We start from the raw sequence: 26,342 nt of genomic DNA, 5'->3' as shown, positions 1-26,342 counted from the left end.
GTGATGGTAATGTGAAAAAAATATAATTGAAAAAATCTTTTTAAAATCATTTAAATTAATAAATATTTACTTCTTTCTTTTAGATAGTAATGGCGGGGGAGGAAAATTGATTTATTGAGAAATAGATAAATAGACATGTACTAATAGAAAACTAGCCAATAGCGATATATTTATATTGAGCCAACTCTAGTAATACATATAGAGTTGCTACGCTTCTTAAATCGAAACATCTGTTATAGAAACCATCACTCAAAGTATGAAATAGATAGGACAATTCTAACACGTATAAATTATCAATTAGAGCTGAGCTTCTATTTTAAAGATGTGAATTTTATCTCCTGTGGATATTTTTTTTACCAAATCCAAACAAACAAACGAGAGAAGTATAAACACTTCATGTAAATAGTTATGGGCGGTTTCCCTTAAAGTGAATAGTCGAGCACACAAACACAATAATTTTAAAAAAATGGGAACAAAGAATGGGGGGGGGGGGTGGGTTAGTTTCTTTGGTTAGACCCCTGCAGTGATTAAACATAGGAAAAGAATTACCTCGGTCCCTTATTTTTAATCTATTTAAAAAATTAGGGGGGGGGGGGTTCCTTTTCCTTAAAAGGTTTTTAAAGGGAAATGATCTCGTTTTACATCTTTATAATTATTAACATCTCATAAGCTTTTATTATCTAAAAATACATTTTTAAAAAATATAGTGTCAATTTTAATTACATAACATACATATTATATACAAAGCTATAAAAATATGTCATCTTATATTACATAAAATATTCATTTAATTTTCTCATAGAGATCAATAAAAGGGCAAGAATAAGAAAATATTTTTTGCTGTATAATTTTTCAAAACTTTTTAGGTATAACTAACCTTTTTATTTAAAAATAATTTGGAAGGGGGAAATTAATTTTAATACTGATTATTTAATACATTGCTTTGTTGTTTTAAAGTGACTAAATTCTGAGTATTATAATAGTTTTTGTGAGCTTTCATAATTAACTATATGAATAAAATCTACAATCTACATAGAGAATCTGTAAAAAAATTTTTTGTACAATTAAAAGCTTCCTATTACCTATTTATAGAAATCAATATAAAGTTTTAGCTTTCTAAAATGTTTCTGAATGTACTAAAAACTTTGTTCTACACGATCTCCCCCCCCCCCCCCCCCACCCCCCTTCTAATGTTTGTATCAAATTTTATTGTGAATATATATTGGTAGTTTTCTTACAATTCAATTGTATCTACTTAATGTACTTTGTTTATAATTGAATATCTTATTTGATTGTTGTTTTGGGTTACATTTCTTCTCAAATAACAAAAAAGTCTGGGATCTTGGGAGATAAGTCAATGGACTGTAAATTGATGGAAATCACCAATAATGATGGTCTAAATTAACCCTGCTTCAGATAAAAATTATTGTTTGAAATGTTGGGACACTGTAAGCCTGTACCAACCAATCAGGAATTAACAAAAGAACTAAAATGAGAGAACAAATTTAAAAACTTTGAGCACCAGAATAATTTACAGTCCAATGTCCCCTCCAGGCTCAATATACTTTTACTGTTTTAAAAGAACATGAAAAAATTTGTCTAGACAAAATTTTTGGATTACTAAAGAATTGTAGAGAGAGATTAAAATTTTGTATTATTGTTAATATTTAACTAAGTTGAAATTTCTTGGGTGTCCATCCATACTCCTATTGATTATTTTCAATGTTGTTATCAACAGTGACAGGTGCACTTTGTGTTGTTCCAGCTAATACTGTATTGGTTGTCATAGTTGAGGTAGTGGTTTCAGTTAGATTCATTTCAGTACCTAAACACATTAATATTTAGTCATATGTTCTAAAATATAAATTTATTTTTAATACCATTTTTTATTTATAGAAAGATATAAAAATAACAGGATGTCTGTCAGTCTGTAGCAAAAACTCCATACCACTGAACCAATATGGTTCCTAATGCAATAAACCAGCTTCTGATTTCTCCAGAGACGTTTTATAACTATTATGTGGGAGGGTGTCAGAGTGCCAGTGTCTCTCCCCTTTTCATCGCTTTCTGATTTTAATTGTGAAGACAATTTAAACAAACCAAATCTGTAACAGAAGGAAGGACACACCGACCCCAATTGTAGAAAAGCTTCAATTACAACCATGTTAACCAAAACAAGTTAAGTTTACCTGTTGAACTCATTTGAAGAATTTGAGTCTCAACGCTACTCCGTAATGATGAACCAGCAAGAAAAGTTATCTAAATACACATTAAGATTAGTTTTCAAGTAAAGTGTTGCACCTTTGGCGATAAAAAGCTAAATCTCGCTTCATTTAAGACGTACAAAGCCCATAAGGTCAACCAAACATAAATTTTCAAAACCGATGAAAAATGCTATAACACGCATAGGCAGACAAACAGACATCCTCATACTTTGACACATAAACATCCTATTTCTTGATAAAACGTCTGGAAATATGTAAAAAGATAGACAATAAGTCGTAAAGATTTTTTGAGACCCCTAATTGAAGACCTAGTTGGATACAAACATGAAAGTTATAATTTCGTGGGATCAAAAGCTTTGATTAGGTCTAAATAACATTAAAAAAGAAAACTTAAAATATCTAGTTCATTAGAAGTATAGCCAAAGTAGTGCAGAAGAGGGTAGGGGGGGAAACAACCCCCTTACCCTCCTTGATAACACAATCAAGACAAGACAATTATACCTCACTATTACAGGAATCATACCTTCTGTTTCTCTGTTCTACAATAAGGTAGAAGAAATACCAAGGACATGGAAATCAGACAATGCCATACACTGTGAACATACTAAAGAAAACAATTATTAACAGTTAATCAAAAATTCAATAAAACAAATACTTAAAAAATACACTAGGTAACATATAAGTCTTTGAGTAGCATTTTTTCAATTCTATAAAAATGCATTTAATGCAGAAAACATTAACTTATTTTACTTTTCATGAGAAAGGTAATACACCTACAATGCCCTTATTTTCACTAAAAAATTCATTACCTGGTAATTTGTGGTTGTTTCTACAAAAGCAAACACTAGCACAGCTAAAATAAACAGGATTTTAATTTAGTACTTTTATAATAACAAGGACAAAAACAAAAGCAAATAAATTTTTACCTGAAATGGCAGAAAGAAGAGCTAATGAGAGCCAGATGGTACAGTTTCTGTTGGCCCTTAACATCCTCTTCCGTTGATAACATCTACAGAAAATAAAACCAAGGTTATAAATTAATGTACCCTCAAAATTTGATTACCACAAATTCAAATTAAAATCTAAATTGAATTAAAAAATTATTGGTGGAAACTGTTCCTTTGTACAGGCCTTTTATTAATCAAACTTGACTAGACACTTCAGGGGGGCTAGAGGCAGAGGCCTTTTAGATAAAAATGAAACCAAGAACATATTTTTTTGAAGGCTAACCTGACAAATATAGAAATGATAAGAACAGCGACCCCCAAAGGTATAGGCACTGCGAAAACCTGGATTCCATTCCTATTATACTGTACTAGTACAGCTGTTAACAGTACACCTAGAAAGAAATAAGTATATCAAGTAAATACTAAATACCTATTAGATTTATTTTAAATTTTCTTTGATTTCCTTATAGACTGACAGAAAAAATCTTTATCTTGGCATAGTAAGAGTCGAATAATTCTTTAAACATATGTAGGTTTGTATCCTCTTTTCATGCCCAAATAATCCTACAAATCTTACTCCTATGGACCTCTGGCAAAATCCCACCCATGTAGCTGCCTTCCTCTCCTCCCATCCAAGTTTCACCAGCCTTCCTCCCCTCCAACGCCCCCCTCCAGAGCCCCCACCATAAGCCCACGCCCCCCCCCCTCACCCCACTGATGACTACCCGGACCGGAAACTGACTATGAGCAGCCAAAACAACAACAACAACATATGTAGGTAAAAGTTTCAGGTTTGTCTGGCAACCTCGCTTTAGTACTGAAGTCACTCAAAAGGAAATATGGCACTATTATCTTAAGAATCAATCAACTTAGCAAAAATAAGTCGAAAGTTGACAATTTTGTCTGGCAACATTGCCATAGTAATGATTGTCACCCAGAATGATAATATGGCACAAAAAAAGTCACAAAACTGAACTACCTCCTAAATAAAGGAAATTTGTCATTTAAAGATAATATGGCAACCTTATCTTAAGAATCAAGCAACTTACCAAACATGTGTAGAAAGTTGACAAGTTTGTCTGGCAACCTTGCCATTGTAATGATTGTCACCCAGAATGATAATATGGCACAAAAAAAGTCACAAAACTGAACTACCTCCTAAATAAAGGAAATTTGCAATGAATATTTTTAAATGAGAAAAAAATAATTCAAATTTCTATTTCAGTAAAAACAATAACTGTCTCAAAAAAAACCTGAATTATCTTTTTACCTTTTTGGAGTAAAATTGAGCACAAGCCTTTTCTAACAGCTCAGGTAAATGCTTTTGATTTATTTCCTGAAATAAAAAAAAATGAAATTACACAGTGACAATTTAAATCCCTTAACATTTGGTAATGAAACAATTTATTTTTCATGATCCCCCTTACTTATAATATTCTATTTTAGATAGGAAGTAAACATAGCCAGATTATCGCACAGTTATCTTCTATTATCATTAAAACAAATTGAAAATAAGGGGGTAGTAGTGGTGTTTCTCTATGACAATATAAATTACTAGTGGCTGCGCCCCTAGTAACTAAGGGCTTTGTATTACAATGAGTAAGAATGGGGACAAAATAGATTAAAACCTTCCTGCAACTAGTGAAGATTCCCTAAAAGGAAGAACTCAATAAGTTTTGTAGTTATCGAAATCTTAAGTTTCAGAACAAAAACTATATTATTTTACATAAAACCCTGTATTGTACCTGATCACATGTATGATAGAAGCTGGAGAAGAACATGGTGCTGGTGTACAGCAGAGATTCAGTGTACAGCTTGTACCACAAGGACAACAGGATGGCTGGCAGGAAGGACAGGTTCGATAACGTCAACAGCAGAGTGTTACTAAAATTTTTACAATATATATTAGGTACCTAGAGTAAAACAATACGTGAGGCTGGTAAACAACTGTATGTCTCCACCCCGAGAACCACGTGCTGACTTGTAATTGTGTCTTTGAAAATCAATCAATAGCTAAACTAAACATTACCTTTGATGAGTAGCTGCAGGATTATCCAGCTTTGTCTGATCACATGTCCAGCCCCGGTATCCGCTCGCACAACGACAGGACGTGTACAGAAAGTTACCCTGAAAATATTAAAATCAAAATTTTGTTAAAAAGATTGTTCCATTTAGTTTCAGAAAACCGAATAGGTAATATTTATGTAATTCATTATACATACAATTTTTGTAATTTTATAAGTTTTCATGTATCCTCAAAACTATACGGTAGAAAAGAAGGGCAGAAAAATAACATTAAACCAGTCCCAGAATTATTCAAAAAAGCAAAATAGCATAAAACCATCTTAGAGCCGATAAAAATCTTACTGTAAAGGAGAACTTTATCGGTTCAGCGGTTAGCGAGATCCTTCGGTACAGACAGACAGACATCCTGGTACTTTACTATAAGGATAATATTAGCACCTTATGTGATCTAACACAAACGCCAAAGTCTCCGCAGATCTGATCCTGTTCCCGGTACCCACAGGGCTGCAGGTGAATGTTTAGAGAGGTCATCATGGAACTATACCTGGATCATAGTTTTATATAATGAATACTTTTAATGTCATACAGTTATAAATTTGACTTCATTTAAAACCTACTTCCCCTTTCAGTTTAAAGAAGTCGACAGCAGGGATCTAAAGGGATAAGACAATGGCCGATAAATTGATGTACAAACCCAATGATGATAAACAAAATTAACCTTTCTGTAGATTACAATCAGTGGTTGAAACGTTTGGATACTTAATTTAATGAAACAACAAATAAAAATTCACAAAAAGTCCCCAAGAGTTGTTGGGCCAAAAAATAAGAAAACGTTATTCTAAAACTTTGGGGACTAGTGTAAACACTAAAAATTCCAATGTCCACTCCCCCCCTAGGTCGAATGGTACTCTAAGGTTAAAGTAACAAAACTTGAATTGATCTCGCTTTCAAAAGTAAGCAAGTAAGTGTTCTTATTTAATGATTAGGTAAATGGCAGCAGAGAATTTCTCAAAATCCAAAAAAGGAACAAAGTTAGAGACACTCCCCCCCCCCCCTCCCCTCCCGTCAAAATGGAAAGACCATCCAACCATAAAATCTCCTAAAATAACAAAAGAAAATGACCTTCTATCACCCCAACAATCCTCTCTTGATCTTGTTTCTGGATTTATACATTCAACCTGAAAGTAAACAGCTGATTAATGGACATTGGCAAATTAGTTCTATAAATAAAATGTTTAAAAATAAAATTCACGTTTCCTCCAAATCGTTTTTAACAAACTGGCGGACATATCGAATTGTATAGTAGCTTCTAAAAAACCTACAAGAAATCAATTTCTAATACTGAAATAGTAGTATGATTCATTTATCATAATTTTAATTACCTGTATTCCAACAAACCATAGTCCCGGCTTCGGAAATGGTATCATCCTTGTTACATTACCAACTGAAAATTTTAAATACATATGTATATAATTATACAGCAATATTTTTTTCTTTAAATTTAAATTCGCTAATCAAAACAATTTAACTTATTTAACTATAGGTCAAAAAAATAACTTATTTTCACCTGGTATATCGGTATCTATTTTAATTTTTTCACCATCCTCACATTCAAGTATTCCATCTTTAGTCTAAAATACAAATTAAATTGGTCTAAAAAAGCAATTAAATTGGATTGTTAAGAAGAATGGGTGCTTTCCCTCACAGTTCCCAGTGAGGACAGAAACCCCACTGTTGTTTTTTTAAAAGGGCCTAACCCTGCGGGGCTACCCTGTACCCAATACAACCTAACCTGACCTAAAATAAAATACAAACAAACAAAATCTAACCCTTTACCTCCTACTACCCCCAAACTTTTAAAATCAATCTAAAATAAGGAGTGTTAATATGTTCAACAAGGCACTTTAAGGGAAACTATATGTTTCATGGTATTGCCTACCTCTGGATACCGTCCATAACTTACACAGGCAAACACCCGCAGAACCTGAAATATTAAAAACTTTTTTTTTATTCTAGAGACCACAATATTTTGAGAGGCGAATCTACTGTACAAATCGAAATGTCCGTATGTCAGTCTGTGAGAAACAGGATTGTGGAAACTTGAATTCTAATTACAGCCAATTTTCTTCTTTACATTTCCTGTAACAATGAACAAACAGTATGTAATTTACTAGGTCCATCTGTCATGCTAAATAGACAATAAACAGGTACTATTAGGTTTTCATTTTCAACAAAGCTTCCTATAAGTCCCAGGCAGGTTTTAATCTATATTGAACAAGAAATGGCACTTAGAGAAATTTAGAAACAAATTTTTTTATCATGTTAAAACGAGCTGTAACCAAAAACTGAATATGACAAAAATATATATCGTAATTTCAGCTGTTTTGAAGAGGATCTTGGTATTTAGGTACAACGATAGCCCTTCAAAAATAGCTAAAATATATATTTTTCGAATTTATTTAGTTATATGTCATACCTTCGTATTTTAGTATTAAAATAAGCACAAGGTAAAATTTGGAAGAGACGTATTGACAAAGAAAACAAAGTGTCACCTGTCCTTGACCCCCATCCTCATCTAGCTGGCGCTGTGCCTCGGCCACGCCAAGGTCATCCAGGCGCATCACAAGGTTCAGTGTTCCGCCAATATCTGTGTATTCGTGGGTTTCGAACCTGACATTATATTGAGATTACCAATACACCAAAAAAAGGTTTTTTTTGTAACAAATCCTCATTTCTTTTGGTTTATAATGGCTTTTTAATTTAGTCATTGGAAAAAGGACGTTAGCAGAAACAGGCCAAAAGGCCTTTTTTAATAAGTTAAATAACATAGTAGTGCAAAACAATTTAAATGAAGTTGTTAATCCTACTTAAAAGTTCCGGGTATGATCCTGAAAGCCCTGGAAACATTAAACAGAACATTAACCTGGATGGATAATAGGATATATAAGTTGGAAGGAATTTTAATGTTAGGGGGAGATTTGAAATCTGCATCAAATTTTAAGAATTTTTTTTTATAAAATTCGTTTTTTGTAAAATTCTTTATCTAAAAGCACAAATACAATTTAAGTTAATTAAATTTGACCAATAGGATGGGTGGATAGAAACTACCTGCGCTCTAATTGGGTGAATGATGTACGACACTTAAGATTCTCCAATCAGAGCACAGATAGTTTTTAATCCACCAATCACAGATGTCAAAATTAATTAACTTAGATTGTATTACCGCTTTCAGATAAAAAATTATACAAAAAAACGAATTTTATAAAAAAAATCCTTAAAATTTTATGCAATTTTCAAATCTCCCCCTAACATTAAAATTCCTTCCAACTTGTATATCCTAATGGATAACCTTTAGATTACGGGATACACCATGAGTAATTATTTTGTTGCATCTCTGAACCAAATCTTGCCATTAAAGTTTATGAATATTTACGCGTCCCAATGTCCTACAGACAACCAAACCTTTTATTGCACGAACTTTGTCTGTAAGTCCTAGCTGAATCCTAGTAAAGAAAGTTTACCTTGTAATTATTGGAAATCTATTAGAGACTGACATCCATTTGGTATACCAGGTTTTACCTGAAATATATACAACATTTAGAAACATTTGTCTTGGTGGATTGTCTGTCAGTATGTTAGCTGTATAAGGATTCACCTATAATTTTCTGCCTTCTGAGGGATCTTTACAGCTACTTTAAAAGAAATGTAGATTCAGTTTTTTACGGTACTTTCCCAAAAAGTGCCTGTCAAGCACTGAAAATCAACCCCCTTACATAAACTGACCTAAAGCAATACCCCCCCCCCCCTTATTTTCAAAGTAAAAAATATGGAAAGGGGAGTACTGTGCCCAATAAGACACTTTCGAGGGAACAAGCTGTTTTACCTTGCAGTATGAACTTTACAGAAAAATCCTCTACCATATCAACTCTGTTAAATTGAAACTCAGAAAAACAATTATTGTAACTTTCCTAAAAATAGATTTGGGGTTACTGCTACCTTTGTATTTTTAGTTTTCTGTCCGTCCGTACATTATATTGGTACTCAAAGTTTTAAAAATACGCTCTCTCATTCTTAGATCAAAAACTTTGGATACTTTTAATAAATCTTAATTGGTTGGTAAAAACTAGCAGAGTCCAAACTTTTCAACCTATGCTTTCAACCTACAAGGGGAAATTATAATTGGGAGTGTACATCAATTCATCGTCCAATGACTTTTTCAGAGAGGTAGGTAGGACACATTGAGCTGTTTATTTCACTAAACTATTCCCAAAATTTTAAAATAACGTTTTCTTAATCGTTGGCTTAACAACTTTGGGGACTAATACCATATTTTGATTGGATGGCTCATTAGGTTGAGTGTCCAAACGTTTCAACCACTAATTTTAATCTACAGATGGGTAATTTTGTGTATTAACATTGGAGATGTAATTTGATTTATCGGCCATTGTCTTATCCCTTTAGAACCCTGATGTTTTCACTTATTATTCAATTCTTAAAACCTCTAATTATTAATACCAATCACTACCTGCAAAGCGTTTTCCAGATCATAATTATCCTGAGTATCATTGCTAGCAGCTTCACTTGCTGACGTGTCAATGGCAAACAAATTAAACACATCTTCTGGTTCCTAAATAGTAATTATTTCTGAATTTTATAAAAAAAAAATAGGTACCTATCATTTTTAAAAATCTTAGTGGAATTTAAGAATGTTTAGCTTAAAGATTTTAATCTATTGCACTACTATTATTTGTACTTCTACTCAAAGCACATTTGTTTTTTTCTCTAGGAGATTGACCTTTCTTCAAATAGGTACCCTTGAAAGAATAAAAAAAGGCTAGCTGTTTTTGAGATCTTATAAAGAAAACAATCATTTTACCAGCATTTATAGAAGGACGAAATGAGCCTCATAGTAAACCAAAGCCATGGATTTGAAACTTAAAAATATATTAAAATCCTTTTAGATTTTCCTAAGCATACCTTTGTGAATTTAGCATCGGCAGAGTCATTAAACTTGAGTCCCTGCTCTGTGAGGTACCAGCTTTGTTGATTGCCACCATACAGACCTATCTCTCCACAATCTGATGTCTTCACCTCTAGATAGATAATGAGATGGATAGATAGATAGATGGGTAAACCACAATATGATAGCTTAACCTCTAGATAGATAAGATAGAAAATAAGAGAGATAGATGGTTAGTAAATAGCATTACAAGTTAAATTGATAGGTTGATCAACTAATACATCAAAGAACACCTACTTTTGCAAAGCAACTTTTTAAGGTATGATTTATCAATAACTGTGTACCTAATATTTTTTTTGTGTTGTAAAACCTCCCAAGTAAATAAACAAGAATGACAACATCCATAAGTAGCAAAGCACAGAATATCATGGATGGGAAAACGAGATTTAAAGAGCATTTGTTAAAATCAAGAATGGGTTATTGCAGAAAATATCACGAAACCTTACATATTTCAAAAGATATTACATAATTAAATAAAAAATGATATTACCTAAGCTAAAGTTGATAACAGCAGTGCTGACAACTAATAGGTAGTATGTTGCTCCTCTGAAGGGCCGAGACTCTGAAAACACAACTCCGCCCCCCTTAAATAAACAAATAGATATATAGCCTAACGGAAAAATAAAAAAAAAGACAAAAACTAGAAGGTAGTATGTTGCTCCTCTGAAAGGCCGAGACTCTGTAAATACAACTCCGCCCCCCTTAATCAAATTAATAGATATTGATTAATAAATAGAATTATAAATAGACTTAACTGCAGATCTATTCATTATTCAACCTCCATGAGACTAGAAGTGATATTTCATTGTTTTAACTAAAACCTATTTCTTAACTACCGAACCCTCCCCATTTAAAAGACTTTTTTAGGCCCTGTGAAAAGCCCCCCCCCCCCCCCACGACTAGTAGACATTCTGTTACTTTATAATACATGATACCTTAGAAATATTTTGATATCCTTGAATTCCCGGATCATGACGTGGCAGGGCATTTGCTCGGAGATTCACATACTCCATACAATTGTTCTTGCCGTGGATACTTTCCTATACAAAAAACAAAAAGCTCTTTATAGTGCCTATAAAAAATGACGTCATACAATATAAATGATAGGCAAATACATAGATTAAATATCCAAAGGCAGGCCAGTAAAATTTAAATTGACAAATTATATGACATGAAGTTTTATAGATACATAAAAAGCAGTGGCGTGCGAAGCACTTTGTCTAGGGGGGGGGCATTTTGAAGATTTTGTAAAACTTTGCCCCCCCCCCCCTAAATCAAAGTGTTAATTTTCAAACTTTTATGGGATATCAGTATCAAAATAATTTTTCTCATTGTTATGAGCATCTTTAATATAATTTACTTTGACCATCGTCATCATACAAAATAAAACAAGGTTTCATATTTATTTTATCCAATAAATCTATTCTTGATTTTAGTAAAAACCTTTTAAATCTACCTGTACGTATTCCCATCTACGATTTTTGTGCTTCGCTACTTATGGATGTTGTCATCCTTGTTTCTTCTATAATCCACTTACATAAACGTTGTCGTTATGTATAATAATTGAATTTGAAATAGGTATACATATACATACATACATACAAGTAGATTTGAAGAGCATGAATGAAATGAATATATATTTTAGGTAGAAAAAGTCACAAATCCTTTTTCCTGTATGTTGTGTGATGACAGTCAAAGTAAATTACATACTGGATGCTCGAAACAGCGAGAAATTTCATTTTTTTTAAAATTATAATCCACAAAAAAAATTTTCGTACCATAAAAACCAAAGATATAAAGAACTATGTAAAAAATAAAAAAAATTACTTGTCCTTTCATCTACAGATATAAAAATCTCTTAGAAATATGGAAAACTTTGGGGTATAGTCTCTTTTGTGGCAATGCCTCTTAAAGGGCATTTCATCATATTTTCATAGTAGCTTTTAATAGGTTATTCTAGGTTAAGTTAGGTCTGGTGATTTCCCCGCAGAGTTAGGCAATTGGCCCCACGGGAGCTATAAATAGGTGAAAAGCTACTGTGAAAATACGACGAAATGCATCTTAAGAGGCAATGTCACAAAAGGGACTATACCCGAAATTTAAAAGATACAAAAATAGCCAAAAACATCCTGAAAAGCAGTCCGACCTCCATGAACTTTTAATAGTTAATTATACTCCATAATGATGGGAATGTTAACATTAAGTTTTAGCCTTCTATCTTTAATTGCAGTAGAAAAAATCACATTTCCCCCTTAGCATTACGTACTGACAGCCATAGTGAATTATAGAGAAGCTAAAAAGTTATATCAACATATCCTACCCTCTTTAAATGGCACTTTAAAACTCTATTCATTTTTGATTAAGGGGTGTTTCCAAGGATTTATAAGGGCGGTGCGTGAAGCGCACCAAAAAATATTTACTCCCCCTTTGAACTAAAATCAATTAAAGACAACAAGAGTGGCGTATTTGATCAAGTTAGGAATATAGAGTGTAGTTAGTTTTAATGAAAATTGCCATAAAAAAACATGTCTTTTTGTAAGGGTATGTAAACAAAAAAAATGATAAACTTATCCTGAAAATAAAATGACATCATACATAGTTATTCATTTAGACAGACATACAGTGTTGAGAAAAAGGCTTAAATAAATATCAACGCTGTTTCTTTTTTATATAAAATAACTTTTTGAATAAATATTTGTTGTTTACACATGTTTTTATAGAAATAAAAACAAAATATACAATGTGATAAAAAGCAGAAACCATTTGGAAGGGCGCGAAGCGCAATTTTTTTCTTCAAATATGCAGGGAGGGAGGGGTTTTTGGGCTATTTATTACACTAGTCCCCAATATTTCATATAAAATTTTTTTATTCGTTGGCTCAACAACTTTGGGGACTTTAATGGAATTTTGATTGGTTGGTTAATTAAGTCGAGTTTCCATACATTTCATCCACTAATTGTAATCTATATAAGGGGTAATTTTGTGTATCATCATTGGGGATGTACAAAATTTCTTTAGTAAAAAGTTTATATTATACAAAATAAAATATATACTTCCTATTACCTGGTTTGTTATGTTCAATGAAAAAAGATGATAACCTAATTTCTACACTAATTTAAAAAATTTGGTAAGGTTAAATGAATAGCAACTGTCTGTTTGGCGCGAAGCGCCAAAATTTTTTTGTTGAGTTTTTCTTGATCTTTTTTTTGGAAACTGGGATAGTTTTGCTTTTTGTAGGGTAGGGGGCAAAAAGGGGCATTTTTGTTGACCAGGGGGGGGGGCAAAATGGGGCATTTTTCCACATTTAGGGGGGGGCGGTGGCTAGGGGGGGGCAGGGGGAGGCGTTTTGGTCGCTAGGGGGGGGCAATTGCCCCAAATGCCCCCTTCGGTTCGAACGCCACTGATAAAAAGCTTCTACAAACAATGTAGCTGTAATAGATTTATAAACCTAGATGGTCAATAAGACATGATATTTCGTCTAAATTAAAATGGAATTTCCAGTCGACAATGATTTTTGTCACGTTTGATTGAATCTACCCATCCCCCATATTTTTATTTTTTTTTCAAAATAAGTGGGAGGGGTTCTTATCGACCAGGTACTTTGAAGGAAACCATCGTTTATGGTGTATGGATCATCTCTTAATTTTTCAGAGCATCTAAAACCGTATCAATTTACCTGTATTTTATGGACCACCTGACAGGCAGACAGTTCCAGCCTAAAGCTGGCCACGTTTTCAGGAAGATGAAATTTAAAGTAGGAGAAATGCTTCTTTGTAGAATAGCTTTTCCTGTTCAACATAAATAGACTTTAAGTACTCTTTTGTTTTGGAGCATATTGCTTATTTCATTCAGCGGATTTAAAGTCATAAATGCAAATTAAAACATTGTTAGCTAGCACTACTATGAATTTTAAAAGTTGTTCTTCTAAAATATATCTTGATACTAATAATCAAATTATTGCGATTGCGTTGTTTAGTGTCTATGCGCCCGATGGGTATAAGGTTTAGGTAACAACTCTTTGATTGTATCACCTTAGTCTGAGAGTCCGAACTGTGCTTGGTAATCAGTTGCATCTGTTTAAGGACCAGGCAATACCCTCACTCTTACTATTTGTGTAACGTGCCTGATATAGCAGCATTAGATACCATTTTATCCCCTCTTATGGTAACCGACAAGTTATGTTAAAAATTCATTGCAAGTCTATTCCTTTGAAATGGTATGATGGATTCTACTTGATCTGCTTTGGTCCAGAGTGCTATAGATCCCAATGAATATCGGCACTTGTGTAACAGCCCTATAAAACAAAAATTTTCATAAAAGTTCTCCTTGTATATAACAGAGGTAATATGCTAGTCTGTCTGGGCCAAAAGATCTCGCTAACTTTTGACAAATATGGTTCCTATACACAGAAGTTTTTTCATATACAGGGTGCGCCACATAAATCCGGACTTTTTCTTATTTAAAAAAAAATGAACATAAAATCGTCAATTTTAAAGATTTTATTGAATTTTAAAAACTGGGAAGCAAACTAGGTATATGACTATTAGATTATTCAATAAAATCGCCACCAGCCTCAATCGCCCCCAGATCCTGGTCACCATGTCCCTGTCCAAGCTGGCGAAGTTCTCCTTGATAGTGGCAATGAGGGAGGTCTTTGTGGTATGGGCGCGTCTATTGGTTCGTGCTTAAGTGGCGCTCCAGGCCAAAAGTCAATTAGATGAAGATCGGGGCGCTGGGAGGCCATATCTCCTTAGGGACGTGAGAAACTGCAGGATCCAAATTCACCCATCTTTCAAGCTACCTCTCAACACGGCGGCTCTCATTTGGGCCACAATTAAGCTAGAACAACGTTTAATACCTTTTTGGAAATGGCGTAAAGATTAAGCTAGGGTTATCATCGCAACACATAGTCTAAAACGAGTTTTAAGGTTACAAATGGGTCTTTGTAGTCGAGAACTGAGAAATTTTCACGAATTTTCACAATTTTTGACGTTTTCGACATCTCAAAATCTGCCACGTTTCACTTTGAAGGAGTACTACGGCCAAGCCATTTCAGATAGAGAGCTTTAGTCTTTTCTACTGTCTTACTTATGTATCTAACAGTATCCCCAGCAAGTTGCATAACTCTACCTCACCTACAGATGGGCTGAGGTCAGATTTTGTGGGCCCTAGTCGAGAATCCAGGGTAAACTATCAGCGCAATTCGATTCTGCCATCTTAAACATAAGCGCTGCCAGCTCGGAGAACACGTCCTCCATCGTCCAAAAATTTTTATGGGCAAAAAGGTAATTACCTAAGCTTTTAGTGTGGTCAAGCGTCATGATTGGTCAAGTGGTTTTGGTGCTATGGCCGTTTGAAAAATGTCCGGATTTATGTGGCGCACCCTGTATATTAGGAAGAGTACCTCAACCCTCGCGAGGTTATCGTTTTTACTTTAGCCGTTAGTCGAGCGATTAAGACGCGCTTCTATGCAAAGTTGAAATATCCCAAAAAAAATTGCCTACAGTAGTAAGTCCATTTTTTTTTTTTGGGGGGGGGGGTCTTTGAAGCATAAAATGGAGCTAAGCGATCGTAATCCCCCCCTCCCCCCCAATTTCCCCATGGGATAAAATTTACATAGAGGTGTTTTTACCCCCCTAAATATTTTTGGCGTATATGAGGGGGACCGGGTAAATCATAAATTTGTTTTGTGATTTGTCAAGGGCTTTGAACCATGGCGCTAAAATTTTTGAGCGATTTAGAAGTAATGGGAAAGGGGGAGGGAGAACTCCCCACCCCAAAAAAAAACATTTTAAGAAAATTTTACCTTGTTGGGTTATCTTTTCTTCATATGGAGACAGAAAGGCGAATGCAAACCACGAACCTGGCTCTTAATAATAAAAGGGGTATTTAAAATGAAATTATATTGAAATTATTGGTTGAAAAGTTTAAATAATGCAAGTTTTCACCAGACAGTCAAGATTTTTCAACATTACCCAGGCAAACGTGTTTGAAAAACTTTGGTTACCAGTTTAAATTACAGTCCCTCTTCCTCACGGAAATTTTCAGACTTGCAAATAGTAATATATTTCATATAATAAAACATTTCATCATTAATACCTAAGAAAATAAAGAAGTCAGTTTCTCTGTCTGTAGTATTTCCCGGCAACATATTTGAATTACCAGAATGTTCCATATAGATTTAGAATAGGATTCAGTCTAATATCCACAAGGGGAGGTTACCCATCTCAATGATTAATTTGTAAATGATTAAAAACTTAGAATGTGTGTCGTATACCTGGATTATAAATTGGAAATACAGTGGAATCATGGGGTTGGTAGGAACTAACTGTTGATATATAATGCATGTCATCTCTGAAATGATATAGTTCAAAATCACACCAACAGATGGCGACATAAGAGACAGGAAAATTAATCCAACCCATCAACCCCCGAAAAAAGTGCCAATAAGAAAAGAGGTGTTTTATCTCAAAGTGCATGTTGAGCCCTGAAACCCTCCTCCCTCCTTATTTTTTAAATGAATTTTAAACAAAGGGGGAGGGAAAGAAGAAAGAGGATTGCCAGTTTTTTTCCCTATCCCCAAACCTATACTGCAGTGGACCCTAACCCGATAGACCCTATATAACCTAACCCAACCCTAAGTAATGAACAATCAAGCGAAAAACTAATCCCCCCGCCAATTTGCTTTTTAATCTATATTTCAAAAAATGGGGGAAAAGTGCTCGACTAGGCACTTTTTAGGAAAACCGCCAAAATGATGTTGCTTTTTCATTTTTGTACCTACCTGAGGTGTAAAAACCTATCAGAGCTAAAGGTTGCATTATCTGGTGAAATAACTGGGAAACTTGAATGTCTCAGATAGATCATCACCTCTCTACTGGGACAACCAGGTTCATCCTGTACAACAATAGTTTAGTATTATCTGGTGAAATAACTGGGAAACTTGAATGTCTCAGGTAGATCATCACCTCTCTACTGGGACAACCAGGTTCGTCCTGTACAACAACATCATTAGTATTGTGTAAACGTTCAAATGGTTTGCATGTAGGACTTGAGTTCGAGTCCAAATAAAAACTTTTCATTGCGAAAAAAGTGCAACTTCTAGTTAATTTAAAGTAATGGCTTATTAAAGGAAGAAATAAAAACAAGATATAATTTCCATATACCGACCTACTTGCTAATATATGCTGGTCTAAAAGTTCTTGAGATCTTATCCCACACAATTATTAACATCTAATTAATACCTTAATATTGTATTTTGGACTCCTTAAAAAAGCTACCTGTCCCTACTTATATATTTATACCTGAAAACTTGCAAACTCCCAGGTAGCTCTTGTGGTATCAGGAGGCACAGTGTAATGAAACAGGGACATATCATCCAGGGATGTAAACTGCTTCAGAATACCTTCAAAGCAGAAAAATATAAATGACAGATAATGTCCCACATTAATAGCAAGCTTATTCTAGTTGGATTTTAAGCAGCTTATACCATTAAATAAAAAAATACGAAACCTATACGTGATTTTAAGCTGTCGTTGGGGGGCTACACGTACACATAGTAAAATTGACTACCTTTTTACCTGCCCCCAAATATAATTTTAGATTTTTCGCTTGTTGGCTAGGTATACCTTATTCCTGGGTGTAACAAATGCTAAGGAGAATCATAACGGTTTAGCGGTTAGCGATATCCATCTCTAAAGACATACAGATAGACTTTATGTTGCTTTAATATAGGAATAAATGAAGAATATCTTACCTTCCTGGCTGGCATCTGGTAAACGGCCGATTCCATCTGATTTTAAAACCTAAATGTGATAATTAAAGTGAACATAGTTAAAGCATTTGGAAAAATTTTTAATCAGTAAGTATCATTGGTCCAAGGAAAGTTTTCGACTGTTGGGCAAAATGTAACAACTTTTTGCCGACTCCGAATTTGGCTCCGGCTCCGACCTAAAATCAAGAAAAACTCGACATTTTTTTCCCACGTCTATTTTAGACTTTTGAAGGTTTTAAAAGTTCAATTTTTGATAAAAATGGACTTGAAAACTTAAAAAGGGCATTTGCACATGACAAAACAGAGTTACCAAATTATAATTTTATTATTTCTACCTAAAAAATCTCTTTATTTATCTGGTCCGGTGCTGGAGCCGTTTTTTGACGAAAATTACGGCTCCAGCAAAATATGGCGGCTCCACGGCTCCCGGCTCCGCAACACTGCTCAAAAGTGCCTTGTCGAACAGATATCCTCACAATTATTTTGAAAAATATTGAAGAGCGGGGATGAGGGGAGTGTAACCTCGAATAGCCCACACAGAAGACAGTATACACCACGAGATCTTTTATGGTGTAAGTCTAAACCAAATCTTGCTTATAATTATAAGCATAATTATAGGGTCAAACGCCCGTCAGACATCGATCGTTCTATCTAGAAGTTCTATCTTTATATGGTATATAATGAATTGCGCCAGTTTTGGGCCAAGACATTATAAACATTAAATAAAGTTAAACTTACCAAAAAACTTAATAATAAGTATAGCATTTTTCCTTCATCCATTTTAATCATATTTTATTGTTTTTCATTAAAAACAAAAATTAGTATAAATATTTTTTTATAAGATACAAAAGGACACATTGTCCTATTTTAATAAAAATAATTATTTTTAAGAAAACATGTTTTATCTGAAAATAAATTGGAACAGTTAGTATATTTCAGTACCCATGACCCAAAAACGTATCTATAAACACATTTTCTCATTCAATGGCTAAAATACTTTATATTTAATCATGGTTGGTTAATCCAAATTAGAAGTGTTTACGAAGCTTTCTACTTTCAAAAATAATTTTATTTACCTAAGGAAAGGGGTAATTTTGTTTATCATTATTGTGGGATCTGTTGACTTATACATTAAGAACCCTCTGGGTATTTAAAACATTATTTAAATCATAATTATAAGTTTTTAAAATCTATTTTTCCTTTTTTTGCATCAAATTTTTAAAGAATGGTTATTATTGTTTTGTTTTTCACTTTTCCCCAAAGCAGACAATAAAAACAACCAAATCAGCTGATCTTCAGGTTCGGTCTTTAAATAATACCCTTTTATGGTTTCCTTTGTTAAAATGAAACGCATTTCATTTTTCCTTATACAAAAGTAACAGGATGTTTGTAAGTCTTTGTGTTACGAAGGTTTTCGCTAACCGCTCGACTGGTATGGTTCTCCTTTACAAAATATAGATTTTTTTATAGAAAAAAAAGATAATATTTTATCATAACTGACCCAGGTAAAACCATTTTTAAATTTCGGCATCTAGATAATTTAGGATATTTCATGGGCGCATGGACGCGTTTCGTCGCAGTTTCTCGCAAGCGATAAATGGACCAAGGTGAAGCTGAAGGACTCAAGCCTAAGGCAACACCTCGCCCCCATGAGGTATTTTACAGGTATCTAAATAATTTAAACCCCTCGGTAAATTTCGGTATCTAGGTCATTTTTTAAAAAAAAAGGTTTTATTGCAAGATTGGGTTGGGGTCAATTTGACTCCTCCACTTTGATGGTACCCAATATATAATTAATTGGTAGATTATATTATTTTGCAAGAGAGATTGGGGACACTGGGCAGTTAGTCCCCAAAGTTTTATAATAACGTTTTCTTATTTGTTGGCTTACCAATTTTGGGAACTTTAGTGATTTTTGATTGGTTGCTTAATTAGGTTGAGTGTTCAAACGTTTGAACCTTTAAATTTAATCTACAGAAGGGGAATTTTGTTCATCATCATTTAGGAGTTCTTAATTTCTCGGTCAAATTGTCTTATCCCTTTGAATCCCTGATTATTTAGAGTAGTTCGTTTTCTTGTTCGAATCCATTAAAAGATATCTTTGAGGTGGACCCCCCCCCCCCTTAAATGTTTTTGGTGATTATTTTCATTTGCCCTATCTCCGCCTAGGGCAATTTCATAATGGGGTGACTTCTTACAAAGATAGAATTGTCAGTCATTGTTTGAACTTTAACATTTTTATTTGTTGAAAGCAGGAAAAAACAAGTTACCAAAATCAAGGACAACTAAATACATAATTTGTGCAACAACCAACACTTTGTATTAAAAAAAGCCAATAAAGCAAATTCAAATCACTGATTAAGATTTTAAGCATATTTATTTTAGCTTTTAAATTCTATAATTCTGAGCAATAGCTATAAAACAACACAAGATAAGAATGAAGCTTCTCTGAAAATCAGATAAAAACATAAGTTACAAACATTACATAAAGTTTAGGTATAAAAAAAACAAGATATTCATCTTTTTTCGTCACTAGCAGCTGTGACCCTAGAGGCCTTAATGAGTGCTGGGGGGAGGGGGGGGGGAAGGGCTGCTCCTACCCCCATTTTAAATTTTATTTTTAGAAAATGTATGCTAATGCTGATGCTAATGCTAATGTCGTATGGGTGAGTTGCACCTGGACTGAACAGTCAACTTGTCAACTCAAGGCCAGACTCTTGGTCCTTCACCTCATACCCGTGGTACAGTACATTACAGACAACCAACTCTCTGTGATGCACGACCTTTGTCTGAGAAGTCCTAACTGTGCATGGTAACGAGTTGCGCCTGTTTTGGGCCAAGGCATTCCCCCCACTCTAACTATTTACGTCGCGCATCTGACATAGTAGCAGTGGGAACCATTTTTAACGTTTTTAGTTATGACGCGGTGTCGGACCGAGATTCGAACCTAACACCTTCCCGACGACGAGCGGATGCGCTACGTGTTGAGCCATTTAGAAAATGTAAAAAAGAATTCTCTTTTGAGGATGGTGATACCCTACCCAAAAATAGTTAGAAATCTTCCTAGGATCTTTGAGAAGCTCTATTGTGAAGGAGAACCATATTGGTTCAGCGGTTAGCATGATCCTTCGCTACAAACATACACACAGACAGATAGACATTCTCAGAGACATCTAGTTACTTTTATATAAGGATGCTTAATGTTCAAAGAGACTTTTTTTCATGTTATTCTATTCATCTTTCTAAAAAATGTTTAAAATGCCTGAGTGTAAAAGCAAAAAGGGCAAATGGCACGAACAGGGATAGGCCAATTGAAAGAAAAAAAGCATTGTTAATTCCAGCTGAATATCTACACTTTTACAATTGAGGACGGCTTTAATATATTGAGAAAATAATTAAATAAACATGTTACATAAAGTAATTTATCTCGCATTGATATACCCCTAATTCCTGACGAATAGATTACAAGATAAACCATGTACAAACTAAAAATGCAAAATCTATCTAATCATCATATTTGCATTCAAACCCCTCTACCCATCTAACAATCATTATTTCATTTTTAACTTTTTGTTTAGATTAGGTTTAAGTAAAGTTAAGTAGATCCTCATATTACTAGGACAATACATGATTAGGTCATGGGTTTTCAGTCACAGGTTGTGAAAGCAAAGGGTTAATTTTCTGAAGAAAAAAAAATGAGTTAATAAGGCCTCCCACATCTTATTGTTATCAACATTCATAAAAGCGAAGCACTGAAAAGGTAGGACAAACGGACATTAACACTTTTATAGTGTCAGAAATGCAAAATCAGAATATAAATGTACAAGAGTCGAAGCAAAATTGTAAGTAAATTTGTTGAAAAACTGCTTGATACAGAATAATGTTTATGGACATACTTACATTTTTAGGACTTGATTATAGAGTTGCTTAGCTTATAATAATGTATAGTGTTGTCCCAGGAAACAATATACAAAAAAATCAGATCAATCGGATAATTAGATCATATAAAAATTGGTTGTTAAAAAAAGTAAAAAAATCAACATGTTAAAATAGACGTACGGACATTCTGATAATGATTATAGAGTTGCTACGTTTTCTAAATCGTACTAACTACTACAGGAATCACCATGCAAAGTATCCGTTACGGACGGACCGACCCTAATTATAGGAAAGCTTCAATTTAAAAATTTGTTTTAATATTGGTTAGGTAAGATTAATTAAGGAATAGTAAAGATCTGAGTGACTAGTGTAATTTGCCTACAGCAACCCCAAATTCGTTTAGGGGGACCCTTTATCCCCCCCCCCCCATTGGACGTCTTTGATGAGGGGTGTTCAAAGGTTCACTCGTAGTAAAAGTGATTCTGCTATAAGCTTTTTGTTGATAGGCTTTTTCTTTTAAAAAATATAGTGCCTATAAAAATGACGTCATACTGTGGTATCCGCCGAGGATAAATGGCAGACACCGGAGTTCAATTAGATTACGGCAGTGTGACAGACGTGAACACCTTACTATAGAGAAGCTACGCTTCTCTAGCTTTCACTAGATAATGATCAACATCTATTTTCAGTTGTCACTTTATTGAAGGTTTAAAAGATACTGAAGCTATATACAACAAACAATAATTACATGGATAGGAATAAGTAATCATAACATAAAAGCATAAATAATACATATACAATGGTCAGTTTGGGCAATAATGATTCCCCCATCCCTGGAAAGGGTGGGGGAGAATTAAGAATACAGTTAACCATAATAAACATGACAGATTCAATCATTAATTCTAAGCGTAGGGAGGGGGTCACTAGACCCCTTCCCCAGGACTCGGGGGAGGGCCATTGACCCTCCACCGAACCCCAGATCAGGGGTGCCATAGGCATGGCTCACGGTTGCCGAATACCACAACTCTCCCCTCGGAAGGCTGGGAGGTGGTTTCCCTACCAGACTTCCGACAGTGGTTGAGGCCTTCGGTCCGCTCCTTAGGGCTAAAATATATACAAACGATAATGATTCAATGGAATCCTAGTGGTGAGTATCTTCTTAGGGTTGATGGGCTCCCAATGTGGGATAGAAGGCAGAGGCTGACTTGGGTTGGACACGTTGGTCAGCGCCGGCAGGTATCAGGTTTGCTGGTGGCACAGTTGTTGCTGGAACAGTCAGCAGTGGGGCCTGCTGGTTGTTGTTGGCAGCGGCTGGGGCACTGGCTGCCAGGTTGATCGTCTGAGCAGCGGCCTGTCCTCCTGAGGGGCCGCGGGGTCTGCCAGAGGGCGGTCCTGGCCTACCTGGGCGGTCATGCCCGCTGTCAGTTGATTTCATAGACACCATTTCCTCGGCTGCTTCCCTGCCGATGGGAATGGCATCCCAGTCCACTGAATAGTCCCGGGACTTGGCATGGTTGAGCCTGGCTCTAGCCAGCGCTTTCCTATATAAAGCTGGATGGTACAGGAACACTTGTGATATCGCATTCAGGGCTGCCCGGACTCCTCCCTGTGCTGCTGCCAGGGAAATGATGGTTAGGTCCCCCAGCAGTTTGAGGATCAACAACAGCAAACACAGTATGGCTGCGCCATCTCCCCACTCGTGGATGGCTTGTCTAAATCCTGCCCAGACATCCAGGGCTGCCTCTCCTTCCTCCGCCAGTCGGTCAATGTTGTAGGACACTATCCCATGGTCTCCTGTGGCCGAACAGCTGCCTTGCTGAACGCAGGAGCCATAGGATAGGCCGGTCAGCATGGCACTCTTGTATGCTGGGAACGCCAGCAGTTGTTGCCAGTCGTTCAACTCAGCCTGCGAATACAAGCCACCTGAACTGAAGTCATCTAAGGGTTCTGTCAACAACTGCTTAGGCGTATCCAGCGGGGGTGGCCTCTTCTTGGGAGCAGGGGTTAACTCTATCCAGCCTTCCTCCGCGTGCACAGTCAGGGGGTAGGTGGAGGAGCAGGGAATCTTGGTGGCGTGTTCACTGTATACCCGTGTCACAGCGTCTACAAAACCTGTGGGCTCTACTGGCACTTTGTCCCAACACTCCTTGTGTTCGCGGACAACGTACTTGTGACGTTGGCAGGTCAGCTGCAGCAGGATGTCTCCCCTCAGTACCGAGAACGTGCTCCCCTGGACACGCACCGGGTGGGCCGGGTCTAGTTGCTGGAGCTTCCAGCAGTTGGCCGCTACTTCTTCTGCTGCGGTGCTTTTCATGCGCGTTTCCAGGGTAAACCCAATATAACCTGCATGTATCTGTGCTTGAAGGGGAACGTCAACATCCCTGGCCGACACTCTGGGCAGCGCAGCCGCGGCTGGGTCAGCTGCCACGAACAACGCTGGATGGTTTGTGGCATGGGCCTCGAAGTCGCAGTTCACAATCGAGGTGGGGTTGGTCATGTTGATGAAAAACTGGGCCTGATGGTCAACCAGATATGCATCCATCACCAGGCTGGGCTGGAGGCTGCGGATCAGCCTCAAGGGGCAATCTCTTCCCAGGTGGTCCCACACGTAGGTTGCTTCCCCAGTGATGCAGGACAGCTCAGAATGGGGACACTCTAGGGTCAGGTGGTCAGACTGGGACTCCACCCGTCCATCCTCCACCACATAGGTCTCCTCCTTGACCAGCAGCCGCCGCTCCTGGAGCACTAATTCGTTGCGGTATAGCTGGCCCTCAAAGTGGACGTCCTCCCCCTCGCAACCCACCCCCTCGGGGCTGTTGACGAGGGCGCCCACCATGTTGATGGTGAAGAACAGGGGGTGGTTCAGCTGGAACGTCAGTGGCTGGGTCTTGCCTGGCAACGTGTAGACTCGGTTCCTGGCCAGGTCTTGGCACGCTTCTGGGTCTATCTTGGTTGGCCTCATGAGGGTGGGGACCGAGGTCACCTTGAGGTGACCCCATACCCCACACCTGAATGTCCACTGGGACACGGTGAGCTGACAGCTGTACCCAGTGGTTTCCCTCACCTTGACTTGCTGCAGGACGTGCACTTCATGGCCCAGGGGCACCTCCTGGTGTAGGGGCTCCGTGTTACACATCTTTTCTTTATTGTAAGACGTGACATGGGTGGGGTTGGCACAGTCCCACCCCACCAGGACGTAGCTGGTTGTAGGCCACACGGCTGCCAGCAGGAGGCCCCACAGGACCATCCACCAATGGGAGAGGCTTCCAGGTAACCATCTTCCTCGTACACGCGGCTGGGGATCTTCAGCTCTGGTCACGGCTGCTTCTTGGGACTGGACACGGCTGGGCTGCTCCTGGCTAGATACAAGTTTCCATTGAGCGTTATCTGTATGCGGCCGAGGCACCCCGATACCCTCCCCAATGACAGACTGGCAAGCGACTGGCACTTGCCTGGGTGTCGGCTCCCCTAGCCCTAAGTGCTCCCTTCCCTTGTCCAAAGCATGCCCAGTGGCATGGGGCTGAAGTGCATGTGGCACAGGCTCGCCCTTACTCACTGCCCTCCCCTGCCCTAGGAACTCAGGTGCATGTGGCACAGGCAAGTCCTTATTTTCCCAAATTTCAATCTCCCCAGCCTCAGGTGCAGGGGGCACAGGCAAGGCTGGGTGTTTACAATATTTTGGATACAACACATTTAACAAATTCAACTTATCCTGATGTTGAGCAGCTGGGTTCCCTTGGCTGGCGGGGGGCTCTGGATGGCATGTAGCTGGGCTCTCCCTGCAGGCTGGTGGCGCTGGCTGGCATGTAGCTGGGCTCTCCCTGCAGGCTGGTGGCGCTGGCTGACTGGGGGTGACGGGTGTCACCCCTTCCTCTGGGACCGCTGGCTCGTTCCAGGACTCAGGTCTCTCGGTGGCGGCGACGGTTGTCGCCCCAGACATCAGGTTGGAGGCTGGCTCGTTCCAGGATCCAGGTATCTCGGTGGCGGCGACGGTTGTCGCCCCAGGCACCAGGTGGGAGGCGCTGGATAGCACCCCCCCATCATCCCAGGTGGCGACGCCGGGTGGCGTCCCATACATCGATGCAGAGGTGCTGGCTAGCACCTCCTGCCTCTCTCGTTCGGCGGCTGCCAGGACCTCCCCATACACCGTCTCAGGGACGCTGGGCAGCGCCCCTCCACTCTTGCTGGGTAGGCTCAGTCGGGCAGGTTCCATCATGTTGAGGCTAAAAGGCTGGGGCCTCAGCACCTCTGGCTCGGCTATGTTGTTGGGCTGTATCAGCTCTGGCCCCAGATGGTTAAGACGGTTGGGTTCAGCCGCGCCGCCCAGTACGTTGATCCTAGCTGGGACAGTCCCAAACTGCGGCATCCCATCGGCTCGGTCCGCAGCTCTGGGGGCGGCTGCTTGCTGTGGTGGTGCTGGGGGCGCGCTCCCTTCCATATGGGCCACTCTGCTGGGCTTCCCTGGAGGGGCA

At 37.4% G+C, this 26,342-nt stretch overlaps 2 protein-coding genes across 2 annotated transcripts in view; both read right to left on the bottom strand.

Annotated features, from left to right (window-relative positions):
• Positions 1 to 655: 655 nt before the first annotated feature.
• Positions 656 to 14,031, bottom strand: LOC145328508 (transmembrane protein 8B-like). The gene is made up of 23 exons (XM_080172218.1): positions 13,894 to 14,031; positions 11,153 to 11,257; positions 10,708 to 10,801; positions 10,175 to 10,290; positions 9,723 to 9,824; positions 9,081 to 9,165; positions 8,719 to 8,776; positions 7,750 to 7,867; positions 7,137 to 7,181; positions 6,765 to 6,828; positions 6,580 to 6,641; positions 6,320 to 6,375; positions 5,636 to 5,741; positions 5,202 to 5,299; positions 4,918 to 5,056; positions 4,443 to 4,508; positions 4,222 to 4,330; positions 3,456 to 3,564; positions 3,152 to 3,234; positions 3,035 to 3,078; positions 2,749 to 2,829; positions 2,190 to 2,259; positions 656 to 1,825 (listed from the first exon to the last, which is right to left on the bottom strand). The coding sequence occupies exons 1-23, from the start codon at positions 14,014 to 14,016 to the stop codon at positions 1,707 to 1,709; spliced, it is 2,052 nt and encodes a 683-aa protein (XP_080028344.1). The 5' UTR covers positions 14,017 to 14,031; the 3' UTR covers positions 656 to 1,706.
• Positions 14,032 to 14,323: 292 nt separating this feature from the next.
• LOC145327773 (uncharacterized) overlaps positions 14,324 to 26,342 on the bottom strand; it is a 34,954-nt gene continuing 22,935 nt past the window's right edge. Inside the window, exons 12-17 of the mRNA XM_080171328.1 lie at positions 17,974 to 18,022; positions 17,522 to 17,622; positions 17,002 to 17,114; positions 16,495 to 16,571; positions 16,024 to 16,086; positions 14,324 to 14,511 (exon numbers count right to left, since the gene is read on the bottom strand). Coding sequence (XP_080027454.1) covers positions 14,399 to 14,511; positions 16,024 to 16,086; positions 16,495 to 16,571; positions 17,002 to 17,114; positions 17,522 to 17,622; positions 17,974 to 18,022 — 516 coding nt within the window. The 3' untranslated portion in view covers positions 14,324 to 14,398. The remainder of the gene's footprint in view (positions 14,512 to 16,023; positions 16,087 to 16,494; positions 16,572 to 17,001; positions 17,115 to 17,521; positions 17,623 to 17,973; positions 18,023 to 26,342) is intronic.

The sequence above is a fragment of the Acartia tonsa genome, chromosome 9 (assembly GCF_053477335.1).
Source record: "Acartia tonsa isolate MP-2025a chromosome 9, ASM5347733v1, whole genome shotgun sequence".
NCBI classification, from domain to species: Eukaryota; Metazoa; Arthropoda; class Copepoda; order Calanoida; family Acartiidae; genus Acartia; species Acartia tonsa.
This window is presented reverse-complemented; position numbering and strand designations above follow the sequence as displayed.

Coding starts and splice junctions, on each gene's coding strand:
- LOC145328508 (XM_080172218.1), bottom strand. CDS start 14,016: ATGTTGAACAGGAAAAGCTATTCTACAAAGAAGCATTTCTCCTACTTT. Junction 8,777..9,080: donor TGTAAAGTTCATACTGCAAG/GTAAAACAGCTT, acceptor TATATATTTCAG/GTAAAACCTGGTATACCAAA. Junction 1,826..2,189: donor TCTTCAAATGAGTTCAACAG/GTAAACTTAACT, acceptor TAATGTGTTTAG/GTACTGAAATGAATCTAACT.